This window comes from Lichenostomus cassidix, chromosome 8 (genome assembly GCF_008360975.1).
Source record: "Lichenostomus cassidix isolate B80296 chromosome 8, HeHo_3.0, whole genome shotgun sequence".
In the NCBI taxonomy this organism is placed as follows: domain Eukaryota; kingdom Metazoa; phylum Chordata; class Aves; order Passeriformes; family Meliphagidae; genus Lichenostomus; species Lichenostomus cassidix.
The window spans coordinates 24,530,456-24,557,137 of NC_139489.1; the positions used below are offsets into that span (position 1 = coordinate 24,530,456).

Consider the following 26,682-nt stretch of genomic DNA (forward strand, 5'->3'; position numbering starts at 1 on the left):
TTGACCCAATGCCACAGCTACCTGCCATCTCCTGGATTTTGATGTGGCTACTGATAAAGCCACTTGTAATTCTCTTTATGGACATGATCTGTCTAAAAAAACCCCAGTGCCCAACAAAAAAACCCACCCAAAATCCCAAAAGCCAAACCCACATTTTAGAGGTGTTTTTAATCTGCAGTGTTTTAGCAGCCTGGTTTGTGGCATGACTGTTCATATTCAATTGGCTGTACCAAGTGGAAAAGGAACAAGTGTCACCTTTACCGATAAAGAAAAAAGTGTCACTGGATTGTCTGGATGTGATTCTGCCACTGCTTGAAAACAGAAATGAGGTGTATCTTCATACATCTGAGCCTTTCCTCAGGATCCTTGTGTCTGCATGGACCCAGAATTGTTGGCACAGAGGAGGAGAGAGCAGGACAGGCCCTTTTGGCATTGACATACTCAGAGTGCTTTCCTGGAGAATACTTTTCCCAAGTGCCTATAGCTGTAGAAAAGCAGGTAGACATGATTTGTATCTTCTAATGGCACCTGTTGATTTTTGTAATCCCTCAAGCCTGGCAGCAGGCACAATGAGCTGAAGAACAGCAACAAAGAGGTTTGTGCTACAGGAGAGAATAGTTAAATTGAAATTCAAATTACTTGTAATTCAGTCTTGGTAGAATTTTAACTGCTAAGAGTTAGCCAATAGAGAGACAAAAAATTCATTTGTAAATGACTGCACTAAATGAATGCCATTAGACAAAGATTTGTCAATACTGACAAGGTAATGAGGAGTCAACTGGGAAATTCACCTGCTTGGTGAAATGCGTCTTTTTACTCATTGTGGCAATGTGGAACAGGATAAGTTTGATTCCTTTCCTTACTTGATTTCTGTGACTAGGGCTTGACCAGTGGCTTGGATGTTTCTGTACTAGAGGTAACAGTCAAGAGTATTCCACTGGCTTTGGTGCAGCTGTGTGGGATGGAATATGATGCGAAGGAGAGCAGTGCTTGGGTTTAGGATCTGAATAGGAGGCAGATAATTGATTTCTGCTCTGGTGCATTTTCCGAGCTTTTTGTTTAATCTATTTTTTTTTCTCTTTATGACAGGAAGGTAAAAGGAGGTAACATAGATGTGCATCCATCTGAGAAAGCCCTCATTGTCCATTATGAAGTGGAAGCAACGATTCTGGGAGAGATGGGAGACCCCATGCTGGGGGAACGCAAAGAATGCCAGAAAATGTAAGGTCATAGCAAGAGCTGATAGGTTTTTTTGGTCTTCATAGTCATAGATTCAATAACTTAGAGTATCACCTGCATCTAAGAAATTGTAGGTTCCAATCCTTGTGGAACTTAGTGCTGGGTTAGTAGAGGGTTTCAAAGCCAGGAAGTAACATGTGCCTGGGAAGGTTAACATCTGAAACACATGGTGTAAATTGCTTTTCAGCCACGTCCTTTAAGGTGTTTTGTAAAGAAAAGTATTACTTCTGTTTTACATGATGGGTATTTGAGGCAGAGAAAAATAAAGTGATTGTTTCCTGTGCAAGTGGTAGTTCATGTTGGAGCAAGAAATACCACTGAACCTCCTGTGAGCCTTATGTTCCAGCTCTTGGCTCTCCTGTTGTTTTGATCTGCCCCTCCCCAGCCAGTGTATTCACTACAGTTATCTGCATTTTACTTTTGCCCGGTAATTTCTTTCAAGAGAATTAAAATATTCCCCACTGAGAAAGCCCAGAGAACTATCATAACTTCAGTTTTCAAGCTGCAAGGTTGGACCTATTTTAGGAGGGTTTTATCTCTATCCTGATGTCCTTTTGAAAATTTGAGCTGAAGTGGCTACCTGTGTGAGTGCCTGTAAGAAGAATAATTGGGGGGAAAAGAAAAGAGAATCCTTAAATTGTCTTGAATTTTCGAAGATATCAGAAGCATTCTTCTGTCATCAGATGAATCAGTATAACTTGCATGTGCAAGGTGGTGGAATTCCTTTTTGTTCCACCCTGTTGTTAATGCCCACAGAGATTTCTTGCTGCTCGTTGCTTTTGGACCTGACTGCAGCTCTGCCAGAGCTGTGAGAGACTCCTGGCACTGCAAAAAAACCTTCCTGTGCAGTCAACACCCAGAACTGTTTCTTATTTGGGACTTTTTTGTGTGCAGTACTCCTCTGTGGTCCTGTGCACTTTTTATGGGGTATATTTTAAATCAATTACTGTCTTTTGTATCTTATTGTATGTCTTTTGCATTGAAGATGATTGTAAGGGATCTGTTCACACAGCTGCATTTAATGTTGCTGCTTGTCAACTCACGGACAGTTACGCTCCATCGAATCTGTTTGACGTTTGGAGTTCAGAGTCATCACTTTGACATGAAAGGCACAAGCATTGAGTGTATCAGGATAGTTTCTGCTTCAAAAAATTCATGACTGCGTAAACATAATCAAAAGTCTGAAGATAAAATTTAAAACTGAAAAGAGACTTGTCTGTATTGCAGAATTCGGCTGAAGAGTCTTAATGCAAATACAGACATCGGTTCCCTGGCTCGAAAGGTTGTTGAAGAATGCAAGCTCATTCATCCCTCCAAGCTTGGAGAAGTAGAACAGCTGCTGTACTACCTGCAGAACCGCAGAGATGCCACAGCTGGAAAAGGTAAATAGTGCAGGAACAAAGAATTTTGGGACTAGGGTGCTTCAGCCTCGAACAACTACTGCATGAAGTGGTTGTTGCTGAGATCCCAATGTGCGTGATGTACAAGTCCTCTGGGGACAGTGACAGTAGGGCAGATGTATGGTTTAATCACACTTGGAAAAAATTATGATCTTGGAGTGATATTGGCGGAAATTATCTTTTTAACAGACAAAGTTTATTATTTTGGTCAAACTTACTATTGATATTTCTTACTGGCTACCTTGAGCTTTAGCAGGACTTGAGAGGTACAGATTCTGCTGTTTGGTACAGCCTCTTCGTATTGAGTCTGTATTGCAGTGACATCAAAAGTCTTTATGAGGTTCTTCTTAGAAAGATCTCTGCCATCACCTTTGCAAGGGTAGACAGTGTGCCTAGTCTGAACTTGAGCTGTGTGAAAAGCTGGAGACTTTCAGAGTCTGACAAGCTTTGGTACAGTGTAGCAGACAGCTTGGGGTATTTCTCTCGTCATGTCATCTTAAGTTCCTGGCCTCTTGGTGGTCCTGTTTATTTCTTAAGTGCACCTTAAAATTTCTGCCCAGGGGACAGTTTAATATTAAACATTAAATTCTACATTACCTTGTGGTTGCCAAGGTTTCTTGCAACCATGAAATGGTAAGCTTTGTTCTCAAGCTGGGTTCTTAGGGAGACAAGTTTAAAAGACTTATGTTATGTATGTGGTTTGATTCTAACTGCTTTGCATGTTTTACCCTCTTTCACTCTGCACATCTGTGTCTTGGTGTGTCACAGGGCACAACCAGAATCAAAGCTGCTGAGGTATCTCACTGTGGAAGTGAGTGTTGTCACTCTGGGTTTGCTCTAAGGTTTATTACCCTCTGTCTCCCCAGCTGATTGGGCTGATCCCCTCTAACTGATCATTTAGGCTGAGTTGTCACAAGGTACATGAGGGTTTGCTTTGCTCCCTAGGGACGGGTCAGCTTCAGAAACCTGTATTAGTCTGGCAGGTCAGCTGGACTCAAATGACCTTGATTTAACCAGAATGTTTATTATGAGAACACTTGGATATGTGTTTGGTCTGTGAATGTGTGTAACTTAACTGCACCCATGTCTTTTTCTGTATAGAAAAGAAAGAGAAAACCAGCAAGCCGAAAGATCCACCCCCATTTGAAGGAACGGAGGTAAATGTTGGTGATAAAAGAGAAATGCAGACCCCATTTACTACTTCAGTAAGCAGTTATGAAAGAGAGGAGGGCAGAGCAAATGCTGAATTCTTGTGTTTTTTCACTTCTTTTTTTTAAACAAAGAACTTGGTTTGGAAATATTGCACAATGGAAAAATATTATCTCCATAAAGGGTAAAATATTTGACTTGCATACTTGCACCTCCAACTATAGCACACAGCAGGACAGCTACTGAGGTCTGGAACATCGGACAGGACATAGGGAGCTGTGTCTGAGCATCCTTTGTTTTTAGTAATTATATCTCCTCAGATTTCCTGGTGTTCATTGGCAGTGATTCTGCATGTGTTGGGTTTTTTTAACTTGTATTTTATTTTTTCCTAAGATCTGTACTCAGAAGCTGAGTGCTCTTTTGTCTCGCGCCTGAATAACGTTGTGATTGCTGGTGTTGAATAGCCATCTGTCTTTGTGAAACCCTTGCTTCTGACTGCTTTCAGATTGATGAAGTTGCCAATATCAATGACATGGATGAGTACATTGAGTTACTGTATGAGGACATTCCTGACAAGGTGCGTGGCTCTGCCCTCATCCTGCAGCTGGCCAGGAATCCAGATAATTTGGAAGAGCTGCTTATAAATGGTAATTTTAAAGCCACGTGGTAATTTCTCTGATATGCTGTTAATTTTTGTCCAAGGAAAAGCAGTTCACCTCTAATTTGGGATTTTCTTTAGTTTGCTGGGCTCTATTTCCCTTTATATATGATAAGGTGGCCATCAAAGCCCATTTGGATCTCTCTACAAATGGATGCTGCTCAGACTGGTCTTAGGTGGGCCTAATACCTAAGTCTCCCTGGCCTTTTAGAGGATGCAGCTGTTTTTTTCTGATCCTAGTTATTTTGATGTTAAATTAACTTCAGCTGGCATTACTGCTAGAGACCAGAATGTATTGTTGTATCCTGTAGATCAGGAAACCTGCTTTGAAAATAAGTTTTTCAGGCTGACATAAGTTAATTTTGTAATTTTCTTTCCTTGCTCCTTTTGTATCTTTTGCTGAGCCCTTACCACCCTCACATTCCTCGAGTAAATGATGGCTTCAGTACATACCCATCTTGCAATGTCATCAAGCAAGATGGAATGGGATGGGAATGGGGACCATGAAATAATGGCTTGTCCCCCTGAGTTGTTGAAATTATTTTAGTGCTTAATGTGCCCCATTGCTGCCTTTCTCATTCTGATCAAGTAACGTGGTGTACATGAAGAGAGACTAGATAGGGGAAGGTGAATGGAAAAGTGGGACGAAATAAGACAAAGAGATATATAAATCAAATTATTAAATAATATGAAGTTGATTCGGGGAAAATAAATAGAAAGGAGGATGAGAAATACTGTCTGTCAAGGTAGAATTTAAAGGGGATTTGAAAATGAAAATTGCAGTGTTTTAGACAGGAGACACAATGTAGTATGGAACCGAGAGCTGGCAGAGGCCACAAGTCCTGGAGGTTAGTGGTAGTTTTAAGATTACTTTGGTGTTTGGTTGCAGTTTCCTTCCATGTTGCTGCTTCCTACGGTTTATGACAGGATGACCTCCCAGGGTCCTCTATTTTAGTATTGTCTCCAAACAGAACTTGTGAGCAGTGATGCATGTTAAAGTGAGATACCTGGGAAAATCTTCCACTAGAAAATGGAGAGGTTCAGAACATGGTGTATTCAGATTCTGAGGCTCACAAGAAAAAGGGAGGGGCATGAAATGTTGATGCTTCTCTAAATCTTGTTTCACTTCAGAAACTGCCATGGGGGCATTGGCTAGAGTTCTGAGGGAAGACTGGAAACAAAGCATTGAACTGGCTACCAATATAATTTACATTTTCTTCTGCTTTTCAAGGTGAGTGTAGAGTCCCTGGATTTAGGGACATTAAGATTGTAGCTCTGCTTAGAGGCTTTTTGTTTGTTTCCTGCACTGCGTTACAAAACTTGACTGAAACAGGAAAAACAGGTAGAAACACACTTGCGCCTCAATGTTATCACTTGTAACAAAAAGAACCCTCATGATGAGACAGTGTGTAAGAAAGCTGGGAAGAAACTAGTAAAGATTCTGACTCATAGCTTTGTGTCAGAAATAAAAGGCTGAGCTGCCACCTATAATTTCCATCAGCTTTCCTACAGGGAAGAAACAATGTTCAAAACTGAAGTGAGTGCTTGCTCTTATTTAGCTATGCCAGTGTTTCAGCATACCCTGCCTAGAAATAATACAAGCAGAATTTGCATTTGCTTTGATTTTAGGTCTCTATTATGTTTCTGATGAGTAGAGAGTGCTCTGAAGCACATGCAGTATGGAAGGCAGGGCTGAGGGGAAAACCTTTTCCTTTATGCTTGAAAATTTGAACATGTTTTTGTTTTGACTTGGAACAATAAAGTCTTCCTTGTCTTTCTACAAGTTGAAAAAATATCCATGTTTTCAGAAACTGTGATTGTTTTGAAATAATTTTCCAACATGGAAGTGCTATAATGAGGCACACAGTAAATACCTTTTTTAATATTTCGTGTGGTACAGTATTGGGTCATTGCTACCATAGATGTCAAAACAGATATGGGGTTGTTGGCATTTATTCCTCACAAGTGTTATTTCTTCAATGTAGTTTCTCTCAATTTCATGGAATAATCACACACTACAAAATTGGAGCTCTGTGTATGAATATTATAGACCATGAACTGAAGAGACATGAGCTGTGGCAGGAAGAGCTTGCTAAAAAGAAGAAAGCTGATATCCTTTTGATACTCTGGAGTAGCTTGATGGCTTCTGGCTTGTCTTGGTAAGTGTTGTTGGGTTATGCAAGGTGAGTATACAGCATCTCCTGTAAGAGCAGTAGAATTTACTAGAAAGTGCAAAGTACAGTTGCAGATACAGAAAAGACCAAGAGTGAAGAGTTTTGGATGCTGAAGAGGTTAAGCTGAAGCTACTAAAGCAGCACAAGAAAAATGATTTTATCAGCAGTATGTCTTAGAACATCTGTGCTGCTTGTGAGGGTATAATATATCCAGAAGGAGAGAAGAATCATGGCCTGGATTGTAGGTGCAGCAAGCTGTTGCTGAGGTAGAATCTTGACACTGGGTATTCCATAGCTCCCTTGCTTTTCACTAGTGGTTGAGTAACACTTTCATCCCACCTGCATAACTTTTCACTGAACTCCTTAACTTCTGCAATTCACTTGATGAAGATCCTGAAAATCCAACCCTGAAAAAGGACTATGAGAAAACTTACAAGAAATACAAAGGGCTGGTTGTCAAGCAGGAGCAGCTGCTTAGAGGTACCAAATCCAAATAGCAAATTATTTTGTTGTAGGTAAACGTGGCTGGGGGATTCTGTTTGATTGTTGTTATAACCAGGACGTCTTAAACATACTGAATGTGAAAGAGTGTTGCCACAGAACAGGGAGAAGACAAGTATTTAATCAGATTGTTTGACACTATGAATGATTTTAAAAGTCATTTGTCAGTCCTAGAGAAAGAGCAAAGGTGATCCTTTGCTTTGCTCATGATGTTGGTTTGGGGGGAGTTGGGTATTTGTGATATGTTATTTTTTACTTTGCCTAACTTAGCTTGTATCTGACTCATTGACTAGATTTCATTCTATCTCAGTTTTCTTATTAAAATACACTTAATGTTAAATTGAAATTATCTGAGTGGCAAACCTTTCCTGAGAGGGGCTTTTAAAAGGTTCCTGTTGGAATTGAAATTAAAAAAAAGCCCAAAAACCAAACCACACAACATAAAAAACTTCTAGTGATCATAATTTTAATTTTTTTTCAAAGCTACAGTTAGAATTAATCTTCTTAATGCTTTTTAAAGAAGAATAAAAAGCATTTGCACGCAGTTTCCTTCAAAATTCATTGAAAAGAGAGTATAATGCTTCTGAAAGTCTTGTCTTCAGCACTTAAAATGTATATAGAGACTTGTTTAGTTGAGTTGGTTTTGATGTGTTGGCATGATTTGTATTGACCTTTGTTAGTTGCAATTTACCTGCTCCTGAACCTTGCTGAGGATACTCGCATTGAGCTGAAGATGAGAAACAAGAACATTGTCCACATGTTGGTGAAAGCACTGGACCGGGATAATTTTGAGCTGCTTATCCTCGTTGTAACCTTCCTGAAGAAGCTCAGCATTTTCATGGAGAACAAAAATGATATGGTAAGGCTTGTAGCACTCTACTGCAATGCTGGAAAGTTTGGAGTTCTGAAAACTTTGTGTGGTTGGAGGGAAGAGGAAGACATCTTTGTTTGCACACTAAATGTCTCTAGCACTGATTATCCTATTTTGTTACAAGTAAAATGAATAAAAGAAAAGAAGCACAACATCCAGTCATAACATACTGCAAACATTTTTGAAGAGCTCTAATCCCAAACAGAGAATATGATGCAAAATATGATACATGAAATTTCAAATTTTGAATTCAGCACCCCAGAGTCTTGCCATAGCCCCACTTCTGGTGATGCCCATGACTCTGCCCCCAAACTGTACTCATGACAGTTGTTTCTGCCATGTATTGACTTGGGAAGTGAGGTAGTTATCTTTTTGGAGTTTACTTGTCTAGTTTACTGATTTCCTATGTCAGTTTGGTTTTCAGAGGCACTTCACGTCTGTTCCTTCCTGCTGACAGTAGCTCCTAAGAACTGGAGGCAGTGTTATTCTTCATAAGCTTTTTTTTTTTTTTTTTTGTAAAGTCTTACACTTCTGAAATTGTAGAATCATTTTTTTGTGACTTTCAGCTCTAGCCAAGTGTCTCCTTCACTGATCTTTTACTAGATGCTGGACTTCACCTTTGTGCCTCTATTACAATTTTTTGGATGAACATGATAAATTTTCCTTATGCAAGAGGTAATCTGAGATCAATGGAGCACATAGATCATGAGGTGAAAAGATCTGTGTAAAAGTGGTAGGGAATTAATTGGACCTTTGTATGCATGTGCACTGAACATGACAGACAAGAATTATTTCCATTATTTATATGTGGGACTTAGTTACGAAAATAAGAATTAGCTCTCCAGCCCACTGATTTGCTGGCACACTTTTCCCATTCCATTTCATTTAGTGGAAAGACAAATGAAACAATGTTGTTGAATTGATTTCAGTTCAGAGTGTTGTAACAGTTTTGAAAATGTTGGTTTGCTTCAGGTCATCTGTCTGAGCATTCCTTACTGATTAGAGAGATGATACTTCTTTCTCCACAGTATTATTAAGGAAAGCTACCAGTGAAGGAGAAGGTGTTCTGATGTTTATATTGGGCAATAATATAAAAATGTCAAAGGCAAAATGAACGAAGATGAGTTGTGCAGCACCTGATTCTAAGTAAAACAGGATAATCCATTTGTATTTATAGCACATTCTTTCCTTGAGTATTCAAGGGCCATATTAAATTCAAAGCAGTGAGGTAGGAGTTCTTGCTATCTGATTGTTTCTGATCAAAGTTGTTGGCCAGTCAGTTGTTTGATTATTGCACTATGCTGTGTGGGAAGAGCTGGAGTTTCTTTTCTTAGTATTCATTCAGTGTCTATTTATAACTAGTGTGGTGATATACATGGAGAAGTCTGAAGAATGCCAAGTAATTTTATGTGCCTCCTTCTGGCCAAAGAAGGATCTGGGAAACAAAAAAATGAGTGCATTTAAAAGATTATGTCAAATAAAAGCACAGAAATGTTGTTTAAAACATGATAAAACTTTCTGAAGTCTTGCCAGTCAATGTTCAAATGTGTTTTCTGGCTGGTAAAGTGAATATGATCTCAGGAACTGATACCACTTCTCAGTTCCTGGATTCCACTTTTTAATTTGAAAGTGATACATGTTTAAAGATGACTTTCATGCTTTTATTAAATTAACATGCAGGATGGCATGCCTCTTCTGAGAGCACATGCACACTTCTGTCTAGGGGTTCATTTGAAATTCGTAATGAAAGGTCTCAAATTCTTTTTGTATGCCAATTTTCTGTCTTTCTTGTGTGGGTCTGTCTTTGACTCTACTGGCAGTTGCTGCACGATTGCTTGTGTTTAAGTTAAAATGAGTTTCCTCACTCCAATCTAGTTTTGTAACTGATGTCTTCACCATATTCCTGCAGTATTCCAACTGTGAGGAATATTTCCAAGACATCTGAACTGTTTGGTTCAAAAATTTTTGAAATTAATGTTTCCTAGTAACCAACATTTCAATTGCAAAGGCATAAGCAAAACTCCTTCAGATGAGAATACATTGACAGTCACTATTACAGCTACAAATTGGATGTTGAAGCCAAAGTAAGTTTGGATGGATTATGGATTTTTTTTTCCTTGATATACAGGTTGAAATGGATATTGTTGAGAAACTTGTGAAAATGGTACCATGTGAACATGAAGACCTGCTGAATATCACTCTTCGACTGTTACTAAACCTCTCCTTTGACACAGGCCTGAGGAGTAAAATGGTCCATGTTGGTTTGCTTCCCAAACTCACTGCACTCCTGGGTATGTTGTCTTTTGTCTAACACAGACACCTCAGCAGGGACAGTGGAGCTGTTTGCATCATGCTAGGATCTGCGTAAAAGTTGCTTTGTCTCTTTTGTCTTTGCCACTTCCTCACCAGTCCTGGCTTCTCAGCATTCACATCATCTTGTCACACACAGGTTTAAATGGAAGTTTAAAAGGTTTCTTGTGGATTTGTTCCCAGGTTCTCTTAAACTGTAGAATGAGTCTTCCAGTCTTTAAAAATAACTTCAGTAGCTACCTGAAAACCACATGGGCTGACACATGAATGATGTTTGTAATTCTGGTGAAGCACCTAGGAAAAATAGTCAGGAACATCACAGAGCCCAGCTGATGGAGATATAAACTATTTATTTATTTATTTTTAATTAAGCTTGATATACCTGCTTGCTCTTGTAACTTGTCCAAACAAATCAGAAATCTGCCAACTCTAGACAGTGTGATTTTTAGACTTTTAGTTTGGCAGTCTTGTATTAAGATCATGTAAGTACATCAGTTACAAGTGAAATTTTTTGTTGTCTCTAGGGGAAAGCCATGGAAACAATGAGGAGTTTGGAAAAAGCAGAAGATTTTTTTATTTGATCATTGTTGTATGCTAGAGTTCTAAAGAGGGAGTTTCATTGCTCCTTGTGTGTTCTTTGGCTGATACTGCCTGGAGGCTGCTCTGGTAGATACACTAAAGGTTTAGCAGGTTTTGGCTTTAAGGATTGCTGAGTGGGAATAGAGGATCTTGTCTTGTGTGAATCACTGGTGCAAGACATTGCTAAAGTCTTCTGACGTAGGTTGGGGTTTGGAATGTGCTAAATCCAGCCAGTATATCCAGATGGTGGCTGGAACAAGGGCAATGCAATGGTGAATCAGAGCTTTCTCTTCTAGCATTGTATTGACTCTTAGTATTGTTTGTCTCCTCAATTATACTTCAACCTCGACATGACCTTATTGCTGTTTAGTGAATACAGTGATAATTTATGGTGCTTTAGAAGCCTTAATCCTGTTGGTGATTATTATAACAGCTACCTGATACCTCCTGGAATGCCTCACATCTTTTTATGCTTTCTGTCCCACAACCATGTTTGGTCTGAGCTAGGACATTGGCATTTGAAATCCCTCTTCTTTATCTTTTTATCTTTAAGACAATGTTGTTTGGTAGTAAAGTGACAGAATTGGAAGCTGATGAGGAAATATATTTGCTCTTGTTTGAGAGAGGATCTGGTCAGTAAGTTTGGTTCAGCTTGGGTTGTAAACTTCTTGGAGCAGGAACTTGTCCCTTTTGTTCATACAGCAGATAGTGCTGTGGTCTGAAGGGGGCATCTGGGGGTTTGTCAGCCCTGGCAATGGCACAACACAAATCACTGAAGTCCCTGCTCCCAGAAATTCCCTGTTTAATATTAGAGTCAGACTGAACTCATTGGTTAAATACCTGCTTTCTTGTGTCTGTTTCTAATGTGGAGAGGAGAATTGCTTTTCAAATGCCATTCTATTAGAGTTGTAACTAGGCTTGTGTGGAGGCTGTTTAGCTCAGAAGAGCTGGCTGGTAAAATTGCAGTCTCTGCCTCAAGTGGCTGTTAGGGTAATCTACTGCAAGTCCTTTTTATGCTTCCAGAATATTCACTGTGTGTTTCTTTTCTCGTCTTGAAAGTGTCCAACTGTTTTTTCTCTTTTATTTTTTCAGAGAGGCATGTGGTGGTTTGCCCTTGCTTCTCCCTGTAGAAATGGTTGACACTTGTTTTTGGTGTACTAACTAGAAAATCTAGGTAGAATTACTGTCTTACTTTTTTCCTTCAGCCATCGCTGTGATTTTTGAGGCTCCTCTTGGTACATTCAAGCAATTCTCAAATGCATCACTTGGTGTAACCTGTATGAGAGAAGGCTGCAGCCTTAATAATAAAACAACCATGTGCCAGATGCCCCATTTATACAGGTTATTTGGGTATTAAACACACATTATTCAAGTCAGTACCCTTCAGTTTACATTTGCAGGTCATCTCCAAGTGCTAACACAGCACAACAGCTGTTGACAAGTCCCTGTACAACTCCTAATGCCAAGAGGTCAAGTGTGCTGACTCAGCCTCCTGAAATTTAGCATTTGTGCATGCTGGGCCTTTGAGTCTTTAGCACTGGCTTTGAGATGAGTGTAAATTAAGTATAGTAGGTGTTTAAGGGTAGAGTTGAGATTGCAAAGAATTAAAGGACTTGTTAGGCAGTGGTTTAGGGCTGAGCAGAGAGGTGGCTGCAGTCTGCAGTTCTGGAAGATGTGCTGCTTTCCCAAGGGACGCTGGAAGGCTCTCAGTGTAGGTGGAGGCTGGAGCTGTGGGAGTGGACTGGCTTCAACTGAATTGTGAGGAATGGAATAAGTGTGCAGCAGTGGATATAATGGAGAAGGACCATCTTCTTTCTTTCTTTCCATTGAACTCCAGAATGTTGAGGCTGCTGTTGAAAGCATGGACATGAGAAATTCTGCTTAAATCTTGGTTTCCATTTTAATTAGCTTTTTCTTTTTAATAGTGCCAATGCCTGCTTCCCCATGTAGCTGTGCCAGTCAGCACCAATAGCTCATTTTCGTGGCTTCTCTTCACAAGTCTCAAGTATTGTATATGACAAGGCTCCTCTTGCTCCCTGCAGGCACCCAAATTAATGAATTACAGCTGATCTTTGTTATGCTCTGACTCTCAAAGAGCTGTGTGCAGCTGAGGGAAGTTTGGCATCAGACTTGAGATCTAAAGCTGGAGCAGAGCTGTGGAGGCTTATAAGATACAGTCTGTTGTATTGAGGTTTTTCCATACATAAATTGGTTGAGGAGCTCTGAAAAGAGATTTTGTTGCTTTGTGTGACTTTAGTTCTTTAAGAAAAACTTTTAAGTGTTAAATCACCAGGGCCCTGCAGAGTATGTTTTTTGTACTGTGACTTTGTTTTGATACTTAAAAATTATATTTAGAGTGATCTTTCCTTTTTATACATTCTGTGTGAATGCTTTATGTGCCAGTATTTGTGAAGCAGGACTTGAGTTGCCTAAAGTGAGAATTCATGTAAATTCACCAAGTGGTTTAAACTAGATGTTTGCCTGAAATGTGGAAAACACAGGTTCAGTGTCTTCCAGTCATCACCTGGGAAAGAGAGGCTAAAGAAGCCTGCTACACACTACTCTGTGGAGCCTTAATTCATTCTTACAGTGCTCTCATTTTGCTTTGCTCATTATTCCCATAATTCAAGGGAAGTGGAGTAGAGACTTGCTCCAAATATGGTAGAGTTTGGTGGTTAGTGTATTTGCTTATTGAAAATATTATCACTGAAAGGGGAAAACATAGAGTTGAACTTGAAGGATATGAATCTGTTTTCTTAATCCCTGGAAATGCTCTTCCACTGTTGGACATAAGGGAAATGTTACCCTTTTTCATAATCTTTCCCCTGGATGTGTGATTGGCTTCTAAAATAAATGCCCTGGCAGCAAACAGAAGAAAACATTGTCTACAAGGAAGAATAAAAACCCCTCACTTCTTGTTTGGACCAAATCCACTTTGTTTTTCAGTTAAGTGGCCAAACCAAATACAAAATTTTTAGTACAGCTCTCTTAAATATAGGCACAGCTTGTGATTCATATTCTTCTAATAAGGGTGCTATTTTATGCTGTGTCTGAGTTGTTTCTTAGCCTTTGTGAAGTGAGACAAATAGTTCCCCATTTGCCATGAGAACAGCAGGCAGTTTGTACAGCAGAGCCAGCTGAGTGCTGCTGTGGGGGTTATGGCAGCCTGCAAACCTCGTGCTGGACCCCTGTTCAAAAGCAGCTCCTGGCAGCATCTGTGTGTGGTGGGCAGTACTGGCATTTCTGGGTCCTCCCATCTGTTAGATATCCTCTAAGGATGCAAATTACAGGGAATGTTGCAAAAGCTGTTGCAGTGGGAACTGTGTTGCTGCTCATAGAGTAAAAGGAACAGGTCTGGCTCCATGCAGGGAATAAACATTTTTTTTTTATTATGTGTGTGTTTATCTCCCAGAGATGGTGGATAGTTCTTAGGTGTCTTCAATACATATTGTCTTGAAATGCCACTTCTTTTCATTCACTCCCCTGTGCAAGCTATACTGAAAGAATGAAACCCCATTATGCTTGGAAATCAGACTGAAGTGTCTCTTTGGTTGCTTGCAATTACTATCTGCTTTTAAAAATGGAAGGCTGCTGGAACACAGATACTGGTGAACTGAGAAGTGGGTGGGTCACAAAACAGGACCAGTTGCAAATCAGGCCCAAATGTAGGATGGAGTGCAGAAGGGTTGTGCATACAGCTGTGGAAGTGCCACACACTGCCAAGGTGGTCAATCTCAGAAAGATCTTAGGTGGTAAGGAACATCCTGGGTTATGTTTTCCAGTACAGATTGCAGTGGCTGAAAGAAAGTTGGCTTTGTGGATTTGTATTCAGCCAAGTAGATGAGCATTTGTTATACAACACTCGGAAAAACAGTGTGGGCAGTCCCAGGTAGCAACAGTGTAGTTTTGCCAGTCACAGATTGAGCCCAGCCTCTCTACCTTATTAATGTGAGCATTCTGGCATAATGTTCCTAATTTCGTGGTGTTCTGAGACTTAATATCAGCACAATGAGAAGCAGTAGTCTTCTAATCTTACATAAAAATTCAAGAGCTGTGCAATGGTTTGCAAACTCCAAAGTAAGTCAGACTTCTCTGACTTGTTCCTCTGAGCTGGAGAAGCCAGAGCAGAGAGTAGCACTGATTTAGTCCTCAGTGAAGATCCTGTCTTTACTAGATTCACTGACAGAATCTTTTCCGGGAACTGCTGAAATTCCTCTGATATATTTCCATTCTTTACAAGTTGGGTTTAATGAGCAATCAAAGAATTGCCAAACAATTGTATGTTGGGCTTCTTAACAATCAAGTCTTGATATGGTATGCAGCCAAGCTGGATTATATGGTGACTGCTGTTTAAAAAGCCAAGTAGTACTTTGCTCTCTAATTAACGGAGTGCTGTGGGTTTTTTATGTTCTATTCCTTTTATGAAAGTTTCTTTTAAGAAGGCTTAAAGTAGATGTGCTCTCTTTATGAGTTCACTTGGCCTTTTTGTAATGAACTTATTATGGAGCTTCACACATCTGTTGAAAAATGGAGCTTCTTATAGGCTACTGCAGTGTTTTTTCTGACTTTAATAGGCCTCATTTATCCTATAAAGAAACATACATTTTCTTACCTGATCAAGTGAGCAAACAATAAGGGTCAGATGTGGCAAAGACCCTAACAAAAAGCACATGTCCAGCCATCAGGGTGAGGTAAAGTCATATCGGGATTGCTTGAAGTTATTAATGGCAGTAAAATTTATGCTTCCTCCTGTTCTCCCAATTAAATTGAGAAACCTTTTTTTCTAAGGTGACTCTGCAGCAGCTGGTTCCAATACTACTTGTGTGAATATTGCCTGGGGTGTCTCCATTCCTTTATAGTAGAGGCTGGCTGAAGCACATTAAGTAACAGTTCAACTACAGGGACCAGTCTGTTGGAAAGCAGTAATTATTAAGAGATTTATTTTAATGGTAGTTTTTTTATCATTTGTGGTGAGTATGGCCAAGGCTTAAAAAAAGAAGAAAAACCCTCAACAACAAGGAAAAAGAACCCTGACACAAAAAAATCCCACAAACCAAAAACATCGCTTAACATTCATTTTCAAAATCCTTATTAGAAGTGCAGATAGACCTAAACATGTCTGAGTGACTTAAGGAGAGTGGTGGATGTACAATGTATCTTAGAACCCAGCACTTAAATTTAGATACCTTAGCTGAGGATTAGAAAGTAAACATAAGAAATAAATTGACTTCTTGTTTTGAGAAATACAGAACTCAGTGTAGATATTCATCAGGATCAGGTGAGTGAAAGCTCATTGCTGTGGTGTCCTGGTCACAAGTGCATGTGTGTACTAGCTGTGTTGTTGGCTTTTTTAGTGAAGAGGATGACTTTGGTGTAATAAAAGAAGCTTAACTTCCTGTGTGTTGACTGAAAATAGAAATGCTCATGGCAGCAGCAAGGACAGGAGTGGAGAGATGACAGCAATCTTAAGATGAGAGAACTGAGTTGTTGGAAATTCACTGAACTGATGAAGCAAAAGGATCCTGAGCCAGTATTTCTATTGTGAAGCTTACAGACTGATTAATTTAATGCTTTTAATGGTTTCTTTGCTTACTGCAAGAGCAAATTAATACAGTAAAAAGTAAATCTAATCTTCTACTGTACTCTTGACATGTGAAAGTTTTGCAGAGCTTACTTAGATGCCTAAAGCATGACTGAACACAAACAACTAGTTCTACTTTCTTGGAACAATCTCGGTAAAGAAGGGGTAGGGTACTACTTCTGCTAGTCTTCCTGATCACAAAGCCTCTGTGAGGGCCAGTGGAAGAGAGGAGCACCTTTTCCAGAGCTGCTGTGAAGGCTGCAGGCATAGGGGTGGCCTCAAAGGACCACGTGGAACAATTTTGCTCATGTACTAGTCCTAGAGGTCCTGAGGATTTTACAAATTCGGATATAAGGGAGAAGGTTACACTCTGCTTCCCCTTAGGACATGTGGAAGCATCTTAACTCACAAGTTTGTTCTTTACTTAAGAGTTTCTGAAATGATCGTTGCAGTGCAGGAGACCAGCTGTAGATTCCCATGTCTTCAGTTGCTGAGGTGAGAAATGTTTTGTCAGTTGATAATATTCTCTTCAGACCCTTATAAGCTGGTGCTTGCATGTGAGCAGTGTCTCTTGAATAATATAGAGCTCAGTTCTTGCTATCTGGAGGACTCAAAAGTTCAACCAGTATTTAAGTCCACTTTTTGGGCTTAGTAGATTTGAACTTTAGCTTTGTACTTCAGTGTCTTCAAAACACGGGTAAAACCAGTTTCTGTTTCAAAGTGGTGAATCATCCCTTTTTCAAGGCAAAAGGCAACATCCTGCATTGGGTTTGTTCCTCCTTCAAGCAGGAGCATGTTGGAATACAGCTGTGCCATCCATTCAGAGCTGAGCTGCTCTGCTGTGGAGCTGGGCACCTGCTCAGGAGCACAGAAAACCTCCACCTATTTCCCACTGCATTCCAAGCAAGAAGATTAGAAGGATTTGTTTAGATCAGAAAAGTAGGAACATTTTCTAGTAATTTTAGTTGGAGCAATTGAGGTAGTTTAATGAAATATAGATATGGCAAAAATTATGCATGTCCTGTACATTTCTATTTATGGAGACTTCTAGAAGGGCTTTGCTTGCAATTTTTTCCATCTACTTTAGAAGTGTGTGTTTTCTTGGTTTGAATCAAACTAAGAAGCTGTTCTGATTTTTAGTTTTGTGTAATAATAGTAGTTAACTCTTCTTTTCTGTCTCTTTCTTTCTTTCTTGGTCATAGCCTAACCCAAAACATAATTCTTTTGTGGAGAAGAGAGAACTAGCTATACCTTCTTCCTTCAGGGATAATCCTATTGCCTCTTGATTTCTCTCTAATCTGAACTTCTAGTTGATTTCTCTCTGCTTTGTGCAGTATCTGGGATATTGCAACTAATCAGCTTCCAGTTTCGGTCTGAAGTTAAGAGTTCAAGTATGATTGTTTATAACATGTGCTAAGGGACAAAAATGGGGTATGTTTTGCTGTAGAAAGGGCAAGTTTCAAAAAAGGTCACACCAAAATTTAGCAGTCTGTTAATTACCCAATGGCTGTGCTGTGTTGTCTTTATGAGTGGCAATGCTGCAGTGAGGTGGTTACTGAATGTTTTTCAGGGTCTTGCATGGACTTTCAGGCAAAGAAATGGAGCCTGAGGCTCCAGACATACAGCTTCATTTTTGTTTTTTGCTGCAACGTTAAATAACTCAAATTGGTCAGTTTTTAGTCCTTTAGGATTCATCATTATTGTTCTTTCTTTGTTTCCTAGAAAAAAAATTGCATTCAAGTATCAGATGTGGCATATACTGATTTTTTTGGGGTAAAGGAGGGAAAAAAACCCCAGAAAACTAAAGCCCAAACCCAACCATGGCAACATTGAGATTTTAAATAAGGCTTATGGTATAAAGCCAGTTTCAAATAACATAAAGGTGGCACAAGAGAGGCTATTAGTATGTAATTACTATCATAATGTTTTATTTACAATGTCTAGTCTCCTTGAGTCTGAGCAGATTTGAAAATTCTTTCAGGTTCTCTTGATAAAATAAACTGATATATCCAATATGATTTCTATTTACATATGTAAATCAAACCAATATGTGTCTAAAGCACACATGGACTAACTTAGTCCAACTGTTTTAGAGCTGGTTGTCAGGAGTAATATGGGACAGAGGTAAGTGGAGATACCTTTCCATCACTTTTTTCCTAAAATCTTTGCTGATTATGATACATTTGAATAAACTCTTGATTAAGCTGTTTTCTGACAGCAGGGTGACACAGTACATAGGTCTGATACTCAGTTTGTGGCATTCATCTAGATTTCTTACTTGCCTAATTCTGCAGCAGGTCACGTGAGGGTTAGAGTTTGAAACTGAAATAAAGATTCAACCTGCCATTTTAATACATATTTATCGTAATTTCTGTTCTGGTTTTGATTTAGTGTTGTTGATGTTTTGCACGTGGGTGAGATAGGGCATATTTCATATCTAATGTGGAGACATTGATGATTCTATTAGAAATGATAGCTACTTGATCTAGTGATAGTGTTATATTTGAATAATTTAGTCCATAATTTATATTCTCGTTTTTACTTTAGCATTTGAAAGCTAAATGCTGCTGCTGCAACTCAAACTGGCAATTCAGTTTTACAGCTTTAGGGTTTCTCTTTTTGTCATGGAGCTAATGGAGGATTTTTTATTTTAAGTTCATAAAGGCAACCAAAATGTAGGACCTCATCTTGTGATCAAAAAATCTTTTTTTTTTTTCTTTAGCTTCTGTTACTAATACCATAGTAAGAGCTAAACATGGAATTCAGTCATTGGTCCCCAGAACTGGCACATGGCTTCTTATTAATGTTCAAAGGCTAAAAATCTGAAGCCATTTTGAACTCAGAACCCATCATGTATTTATTTCCCTCTCTAATTTGCAGAAAACTAGTTGTGAAAACAGCCCCAGGGACCTGATATTTTTCCATCCCATCTGCTCCAGCTGAACTACAGCTGCAAAAAAAAAAAAAAAAAATCTAAGTATTGTTTCTATAAACTGTTGAGTGTATTTTATAACACAATAATTCCCACAAAATCAGTAACTGCAGTTAATGACTGGTTTGTTAAGGCATTAACTGCACTCAGCTGGGAATGACCAATTTCTCAGGAATGGCTGTATAAGAACTAAGGCTAATTCAGTTACACTTTCAAATAATTATTTGGTTAATTAATGGTAGATTCTTGTGGAAATCCTATCAAAGTGCTCATGACCCCCACATTTAATATCCAATGAGTTCATTATGATTCATGTTTTATTGCCATAAATACCAGAAGAATCCATAATGACTAGGCCATTATTTTCCAGGGCTGCCCTTACTGCTTTAGGCCATTTGGCTGTTCCACCTTCAATCGTAAAAAGCTTGATGCTCAAAACTACCAGCATTTTTAGGCCACAATTTTCTGGCACCCCACCAAAACTTTGGTGATTTTTATGAACACTTTTGGCAGAGATCTGATTTTTCTTTTTTCTCTTGCTTTTTCTAGTTAGGGCAATAATTGATGCCTACTGTTCCCAGTCATAAGGAAGTCTTCCTTGCAATGTCTGCTTTTTCACGTGTGGCCTTCAGCAGTGGTCAAAAATAGCAGGAAAGCTATCACTTCCATGCTTTGGAAAGCTGTTTTCCAGCCAGGTGCTGGGCAGGGTTTGAAATTTTTACAGCCAAGTCTTTATTCAATACTTGACTCAGGATTTATTCATTAGCATTCAGATGAGTAGAAAATAATTAAAAAAGTAAGCTTGGTACTGACATATTCATGTAATAGTCTACAGCTGCTAGCTGATATTTTTGGAAGTGAAGTACCAATGTAAAAGGCTGACAATTGGCTTGGTAGGTTTTTCAGAGTCTGTCACTTCTTATCCTTTGTGTAACCTTCAGCCTTCAGGTGATGCTTAAAGTGCTTTAATTGTTGTATCTGTTCTCTCCCTAATCTTCAGCAAACTGATTTTGCCTGGTTTCCAGTCAGCTTTTCAAAAGGGTGTATCCTTCCCTGCTGAGGTCGAGATGAACAGTTGTAGTAAATTATGTGCTTAGAAACAACCACCTCCTCTTGATTTTCCTGGAATATTTGATTTCTTTTGGATCAGGAAAAATGCTGTTTTACATGAGAACTGAAAAAGTCAGGATGTTCTGCTTTTCCTTCACCGAAGTGCATCCATAGGGAAAGTAAAACTGTGAAACTTGCTGACATCAGCCTGAAATTTCTTCTTTTCTGGGAAATTAAAATGAAATTAAAATGCCTACACCATTAAATACTTAAAAGATAGGCTAATTGCAGACTGTTTTCTTTCAGCTTTAATTCTGTAGTTCACTTTTATCATGAAGTTGGTAGAATTCAGTTATTTTACTCACAGTTGAAATGTACTTCCTTGCTGAGGCTGTGCAAGATGTGTCTGTGATTTGAATGCTTTAAACCCTTCTGTGTTCCCCCTGTTGACAATAGGACAGAGAAATTCAGGGAAAATTGGTCAGATAACTGCACAGCAAGGAGGAATTTAAATTCAATTCTTCTCTTTGAAACTATAGCTGTCTTTGCCTTTTGTGTGTCATAAAATCTGCTTTATGGAACATACTTTTGGAGAATGATTTAAGTGCTAGTCATTACAAGCCAACTATTTAGGAGTTCATTCAGATCAAATAAATTTATTTGAATTCCAGATATTCTTCACACGTTGAGTGTCTAGGTATTTTTGATTATTTTTGGTAGTTTTGAAACCAAGGTAGTGCTGTCATTTAGCACCAAGACCCAAGGTGGTGTTCAGGCATCAGAAGGGTTATTGACAGGCTGGGCCTTTGAAAAAAGGGGGTAGAAAAAATCATGCAAAGAGTTTCCTCTAAAACAGAAAACAGAAGGGCCTTACTGCTTTATCAGCCTATTATATTTGAAAATAAGCCACTAATATTGCCAAATACCAGGCAGCTTCTAAGCTTATCAAATAACTGTACCTTAGCTGATGCTTTATGTTAGCACAAATGAAACTTGCAAAAGTAAGGAGGAAAGAAAAAAACTCACAAAGGACAGAGGTTAAACAGTAAAATTTAGCATCATTCTTGTTAATGGTCTGCCAGCTCATATGTGCTGAAGGTCTGGTCTAACTTTGTTCCAGTTTTTCTTGTTGATGTTCTGGGGAGCTTTTCTCCCTTTTATACTGGCTTACTTTTTACTTCACATACTGTTTCCTGCATTATCCAGCTAAGTGTAATTGTAATTTGAGTCTTGTGTTTAAGTCTTAAATACAGGCATGGAGTGAAGTGTTAAGAGCAGTGTAAACAGATTTCATCTTTTTTCCTTAGACCCGTGACATTTGAAGGATTAATTTTTTCAGTAAACTTCTAAATTTCTATGGAAGAAACCTTCACCTGTATGGGAAGTTTTTTTTCATGTAATTATTGTTTTCACAATGTTACTGCAAGTGAATAGGTAGGTAAGATGAGTCACAAGAGAAGCACTAAAGATAACAAACACTTCATTTTGCTTGCTAGCACCTCTGTGCTTTTATTTTCATAATTGTCATAGTAGCTTTCACATTTGGGCATTATCCTTCCTCTAGCTGTTAAATGTATGGAAGGTTGTGATACCAGTTATGTTTTTTCAAGCAGGTAAGAATCCAGAAGGGTTTGAAAGGTCAGCTATGATTTTAGGTCTGACATGGCTAAGAATACTTCACTCATTTGTATGGTAACTGCCAGAGGGGTTTCATGGGTCTCTTTGGATTATTCAGTTTTGAGAAAGGCTCATTCTCAGGATAAAAGCAGCATATCTTTGCTGTTAAAAGGAAATTCCAGCTCCCAGTGATGTGTGCAGAAGGAAAAGTTCACTGTGTTGGTTGCTGTTTGAGGTCTTCATGCTTTGCCAAATTGTTATACAGATATGTTCTGGCTTAGCTTAAATAGAAGAGGGAGGTAGGATATTGCTGATGAGTTGTGTGAGAACTGTGAATGAATTTTGAGATGGTGGCCTTATTACATCCTGGTCTAACTAATGTAAACGTTCAGAGAGAGGTTTTATCACATATATAGCCAGTATCCTGCTCATGTAGGGCTAGAGGAGAACCTGAGAATGCTCAGTCTGGGTTTTAGCAGGGAGTCAGAGTCCAATTTGTCTATGTTGTTCTTAAATATTTGTATGTTTGTATAAGATGATTTTATAGAATCTTTCAGTTAAATTCTTCACAGCCCACTCACATGAGCTGCTCTAATTTTTCTTTAGAGTCTTTCTCTTTGGTAAATATTAATGTGAAAATACACTAATGTAGTTTTTGAGATGTATGAAACACAAAAGGCATCTGTAAGATAATATTGTTATTTAGGATAGTAAAACAATCAGTCTGTGATTTGCTTGAAAGGCAGTGGATTCATTCTACAGCACTTTATAGTGGTAGTTCTTATTCTCTCTGGCATTGGTGCATTCTTTATTATTTCACCTTGAGACAAGCTTTTTATTTCAATAGGAATATCTGCAGCTAAATCTTAATTTTCTAGCTGGAAACTGATTAAGGCTTTCTCTGGATGGCCAATTCTTATTAAGCATTCCTTTCACAAAATATATTCCTTGCAAAGTGGGGTTAAGGAAGTGTTCTGAGGTGCTGGGAAGAGGAGGGAATATTTACCATTGTCCTTGTTCCCCGTTTGCACAAATACGTGGTTCATTTGGCGAAGCCAGGCCAGGACCCTTTCATTAATGTGTAATTTCTGATTTAAATTTTCCCTCTATTAGCTAGGATTGTTCTGCTTTTCATTTCCATCTTTTAAATATTTAACAACAGCTGAAAATGCTTCTGTTAATATCTTTTCTCTTTTTTCTCCTAGGAAACGAAAATAACAAAAAAGTAGCGATTTGCATTCTGTATCACATAAGCATGGACGATTGCTTTAAATCGATGTTTGCATACACAGACTGTATCCCTCAGGTATGTAAGGAGGTGATAAAATCCATCTTCCCTCGTGCAGTCAGTCCCTCGCTCATGGCAGAGCTCGCACTGACACCCGCAGGTGACAAGGGGAACAGCCGCGGTGCTGCTCGCAGTGCAGCATCTCCTCATCAGGCAGGGACTGCACTTGCTGGGTTTTCATGGTCCCCAGCAAAAGCAGAGGTGGCTGATCTCTGTCAGTTCTGCTGACACTTGAGCTGCACCAATGAACTGCTGAAATTACAGGTGACCTGGTGGATTCCTACAGAAGATCGGGAATGCTTGGGAGAGATTAAAGCTTGTGCAGAGCAGGTCCTTAGGGAATGTTGTGGAAAGTATTTCCTTTACAGTTTTAGAAGGCATTCTTTCCTGATCCCATTGGGCATCAAAATGTCAGTGTCTCCAGTATTACAGGATATGAACTGGAAACCAGCCAAGGAGGGTTATGTTCCTACATGACAACTCCTTTTCCAACTGCAGGCATGTGCAACAAGAGAGACTTGAAGACTCTGGAAGGCTCTTCACTGATCTTTCAGGCTACATTTTGTTACATAACTCATTGACTCAAGGACAGACTCAATATCATGGGGTTTGGGGTTTTGTGTGTGTGTTTGAGTTTTTGTGTGCATGTGTTTTGTTGTTTCTTTTTGGTTTGGGGTTTTTTTGTTTTTCTAAAGTACCAAGTCCTCTCCTACTGATCTTTTTCTCAGCCCTGGTGAGGCTGGAGTTGAGAAAGCCTCTATTGCCTAAATGTAAAAGCTCCTTGGTAGCTTTTCAGAATTGCACCATGGTTTCTTCTTTCCTGCCAAATGTGTTTTTTACATCAAATACTTTCAGAATGGAAAGTTGTCATGGAAAGTTATCAGAATGTTTCTGGTCATAATCTCATGACAAAATTGGTGAAGTTTTTCCACATACAGGATGATTTTGGATAATAGAGAGGGGAGAACTGGTGGAAATAACTAGTGTATGTTACAAAATGGTCTTGTAAACGTCTTGCTGACTGTCTTTGCTACCACATGAAGCAATTATTTAGGGCATTTGCATGATATAAGGGACCTGCTTTGTTCTGAACAGTTACCAGCCAAACTCCAATTCCCTGCATCGGTGTCTCAGGACTTGCTTGTGATGTGCTTTCAGGGAATCTTGGGATGACTGTTAGATCCCTAGTGCTTTCAGAGCTGTTTCCAAAGACTAGTGGAGCAGGAAACAAGTCTGCTGCCTTCACTGGGCTTCAGTGAAGTAAACAAAACTGGAAAGCAGCCTTGGCTACTGTGGCTATTGATGCTTCACAGATCACGTCTGCCAACTGTTCAAAAAGAAACTGAACAACTAGAGCTTAAATTGTACTAATGAATGTTCAAAATAAGGATGATTATCAAGGGAGACAGGTAGCAGAAAGCATTAGGAAGTGGATTAGGCATCATGAAAAGAAAATAAGTGTTTTAAAAGGACTTACTGCTATCTAATTCTACCCAGGAAACCCAAAATCTCTTTTCAGTAGTGTTATACACCTTTGTGTGGGTTTGTGCCTTTTTGAAGGAAGGTGTTCATCTAGACTGGCAAATAATAATGAATGTTTAGCTGTTGTAGAAAGTGTTTGGAAAAATCAGCCCCCTGTTGTAATTCTGGGTGTGTGAAGTGCTTGCCGAGGGCTCGCGCGTGCTGTCCCGGGTAAACATCCTTGTGGATTGCAGGAGTTAGTGGGTGCTACTCTAGTAACAGTTAAAAGTGAGTATTAACAGTTCATTCTTGTTTAGACCTCAGCAATGCGTGTTTTGTTTAAATAGGTGCAAATGCCATCCAGATGCTTATAAAAGCTTTTATTGGTAATAACCTGGCCAATCAAAGGGCATGGTTAGGCAGTGATGTCATGGTGATATTTAATATTTTACCGCAGAGCGGTGTGCAAGGTTCTCCAAAGCTGCCCACATGTTTTCCACCACACTTGTCCTGTTTGGCCCCTCTTTGATCTCTAAGCTTCTTTTCAGCTTAATGCTGGTAAACGTCCTCTCTTGACAGCCCCCTTTGCTCCTGTCCGCCATTATCTGCTGAAGTTCAGAAACCAGAGCATCACTTCAAACAGCAGAGTTGGGGAGTAGCCGCTCAGGAGAGATTCCTGAGGCATGCAGTTCTGGCATAATCATTCAAAGATGTTGGAGCTGGGCTTGGGGAGGGGGTTGGACAGAGGTGTATGTGAACACAGAGCTGTGGGGGTTGGCCTCTGGTCACTGGTAAATAAGTGAAGGCAGGTGCCAGAGAGTCTAGACACAGTGATTTCAGTCCTGGTCTGTGGTATCTGATACTCAATATGGGACTTGTCTGATTGAACACTACTGCCTCTTCATTGCACATGCTGCAGTCTTTTTACTGCCTTCCTGTTAAATCAGTAAAAGATGACAATGGACATAGTAAAAGCAGAACAAATTTAATTTTAATATTTCCTATTTGGCAGCAATTACTCTTCCTTTTGAAGTGGCACAAGAAGCAATCAAATTAAATGAAGACATAATGGGAAACATGGAACTTGTATGAAACTATTATTTTAAAATTTGAACGGCTTTAATTGAAACTGGATATATTTTTTCTTTTTATAGAGAAGTAGTTCAGTAATTAACAATGTAATCCCATCTCGTTAAACATTTAATTTCCACAGATTTTGTATTGTGTAAGTAATGAGAATGTTTCCCTTCAAATTATTTGAAGGGTTTTAAAAATCTGTTTTTAAAGGTTTTGTAACAGAAGAGTTGCAGGGGGTGATTTTTGAGTGCTTGTGTTCTACTTGTTAAGTGGCAATTTTCTTCTCTGTTAATTCCCTCTTATGTGACTGTCAGGCTTAAGGATTTAATAAAGTTGAGATTTTATAAGTTCTTAAAACAACCTAGAGAAATTTGATTCTACCTTCTTAAGAAAGGGAAGAGGAAATCAATGATAGCTTTAAAATTATTTTATTGAAGTCTCAGGAAAAGACATATTAGCTGTGTTGTAACATTGTTTTTTATTTTGGGGGGTTTTCTGGGTCCATTTGGAGTGACAGCCTTCAGTCTCATAATAGGTAAACGTACAGAATGGCTGGAATAAAATACTTTGGATGAAATTCCTGCAATCCTATTGTTTCTTTTTATTTTCTCCTCTTTAAATATATTCTTCACCTATTTTATCTAGCTTTTAATGCATTACAAACTTGTCTTTCCACCAGGGGGCAAGCACACAAATATTTAATGATCATTAAGTCATTAAATTTAATGATTAGTTGTTGCTTTCTTCTCCTCCCACCCCTTTCTGACACAAGCTGAGCTACAGTTTTTGTACTGT

The 26,682-nt window shown here is 39.0% G+C and overlaps 1 protein-coding gene across 3 annotated transcripts in view; it reads left to right on the forward strand.

The window, feature by feature from the left end:
- Positions 1–26,682, forward strand: part of KIFAP3 (kinesin associated protein 3) — a 66,824-nt gene that overhangs the window by 3,484 nt on the left and 36,658 nt on the right. For all 3 annotated transcript variants that reach the window (XM_085068503.1, XM_085068504.1, XM_085068505.1), the window contains exons 2-11: positions 1,090–1,221; positions 2,467–2,621; positions 3,741–3,796; positions 4,294–4,435; positions 5,578–5,677; positions 6,432–6,556; positions 7,002–7,100; positions 7,802–7,980; positions 10,121–10,283; positions 23,267–23,367. In XM_085068503.1, the coding sequence (XP_084924629.1) occupies positions 1,090–1,221; positions 2,467–2,621; positions 3,741–3,796; positions 4,294–4,435; positions 5,578–5,677; positions 6,432–6,556; positions 7,002–7,100; positions 7,802–7,980; positions 10,121–10,283; positions 23,267–23,367 (1,252 nt within the window). The remainder of the gene's footprint in view (positions 1–1,089; positions 1,222–2,466; positions 2,622–3,740; positions 3,797–4,293; positions 4,436–5,577; positions 5,678–6,431; positions 6,557–7,001; positions 7,101–7,801; positions 7,981–10,120; positions 10,284–23,266; positions 23,368–26,682) is intronic.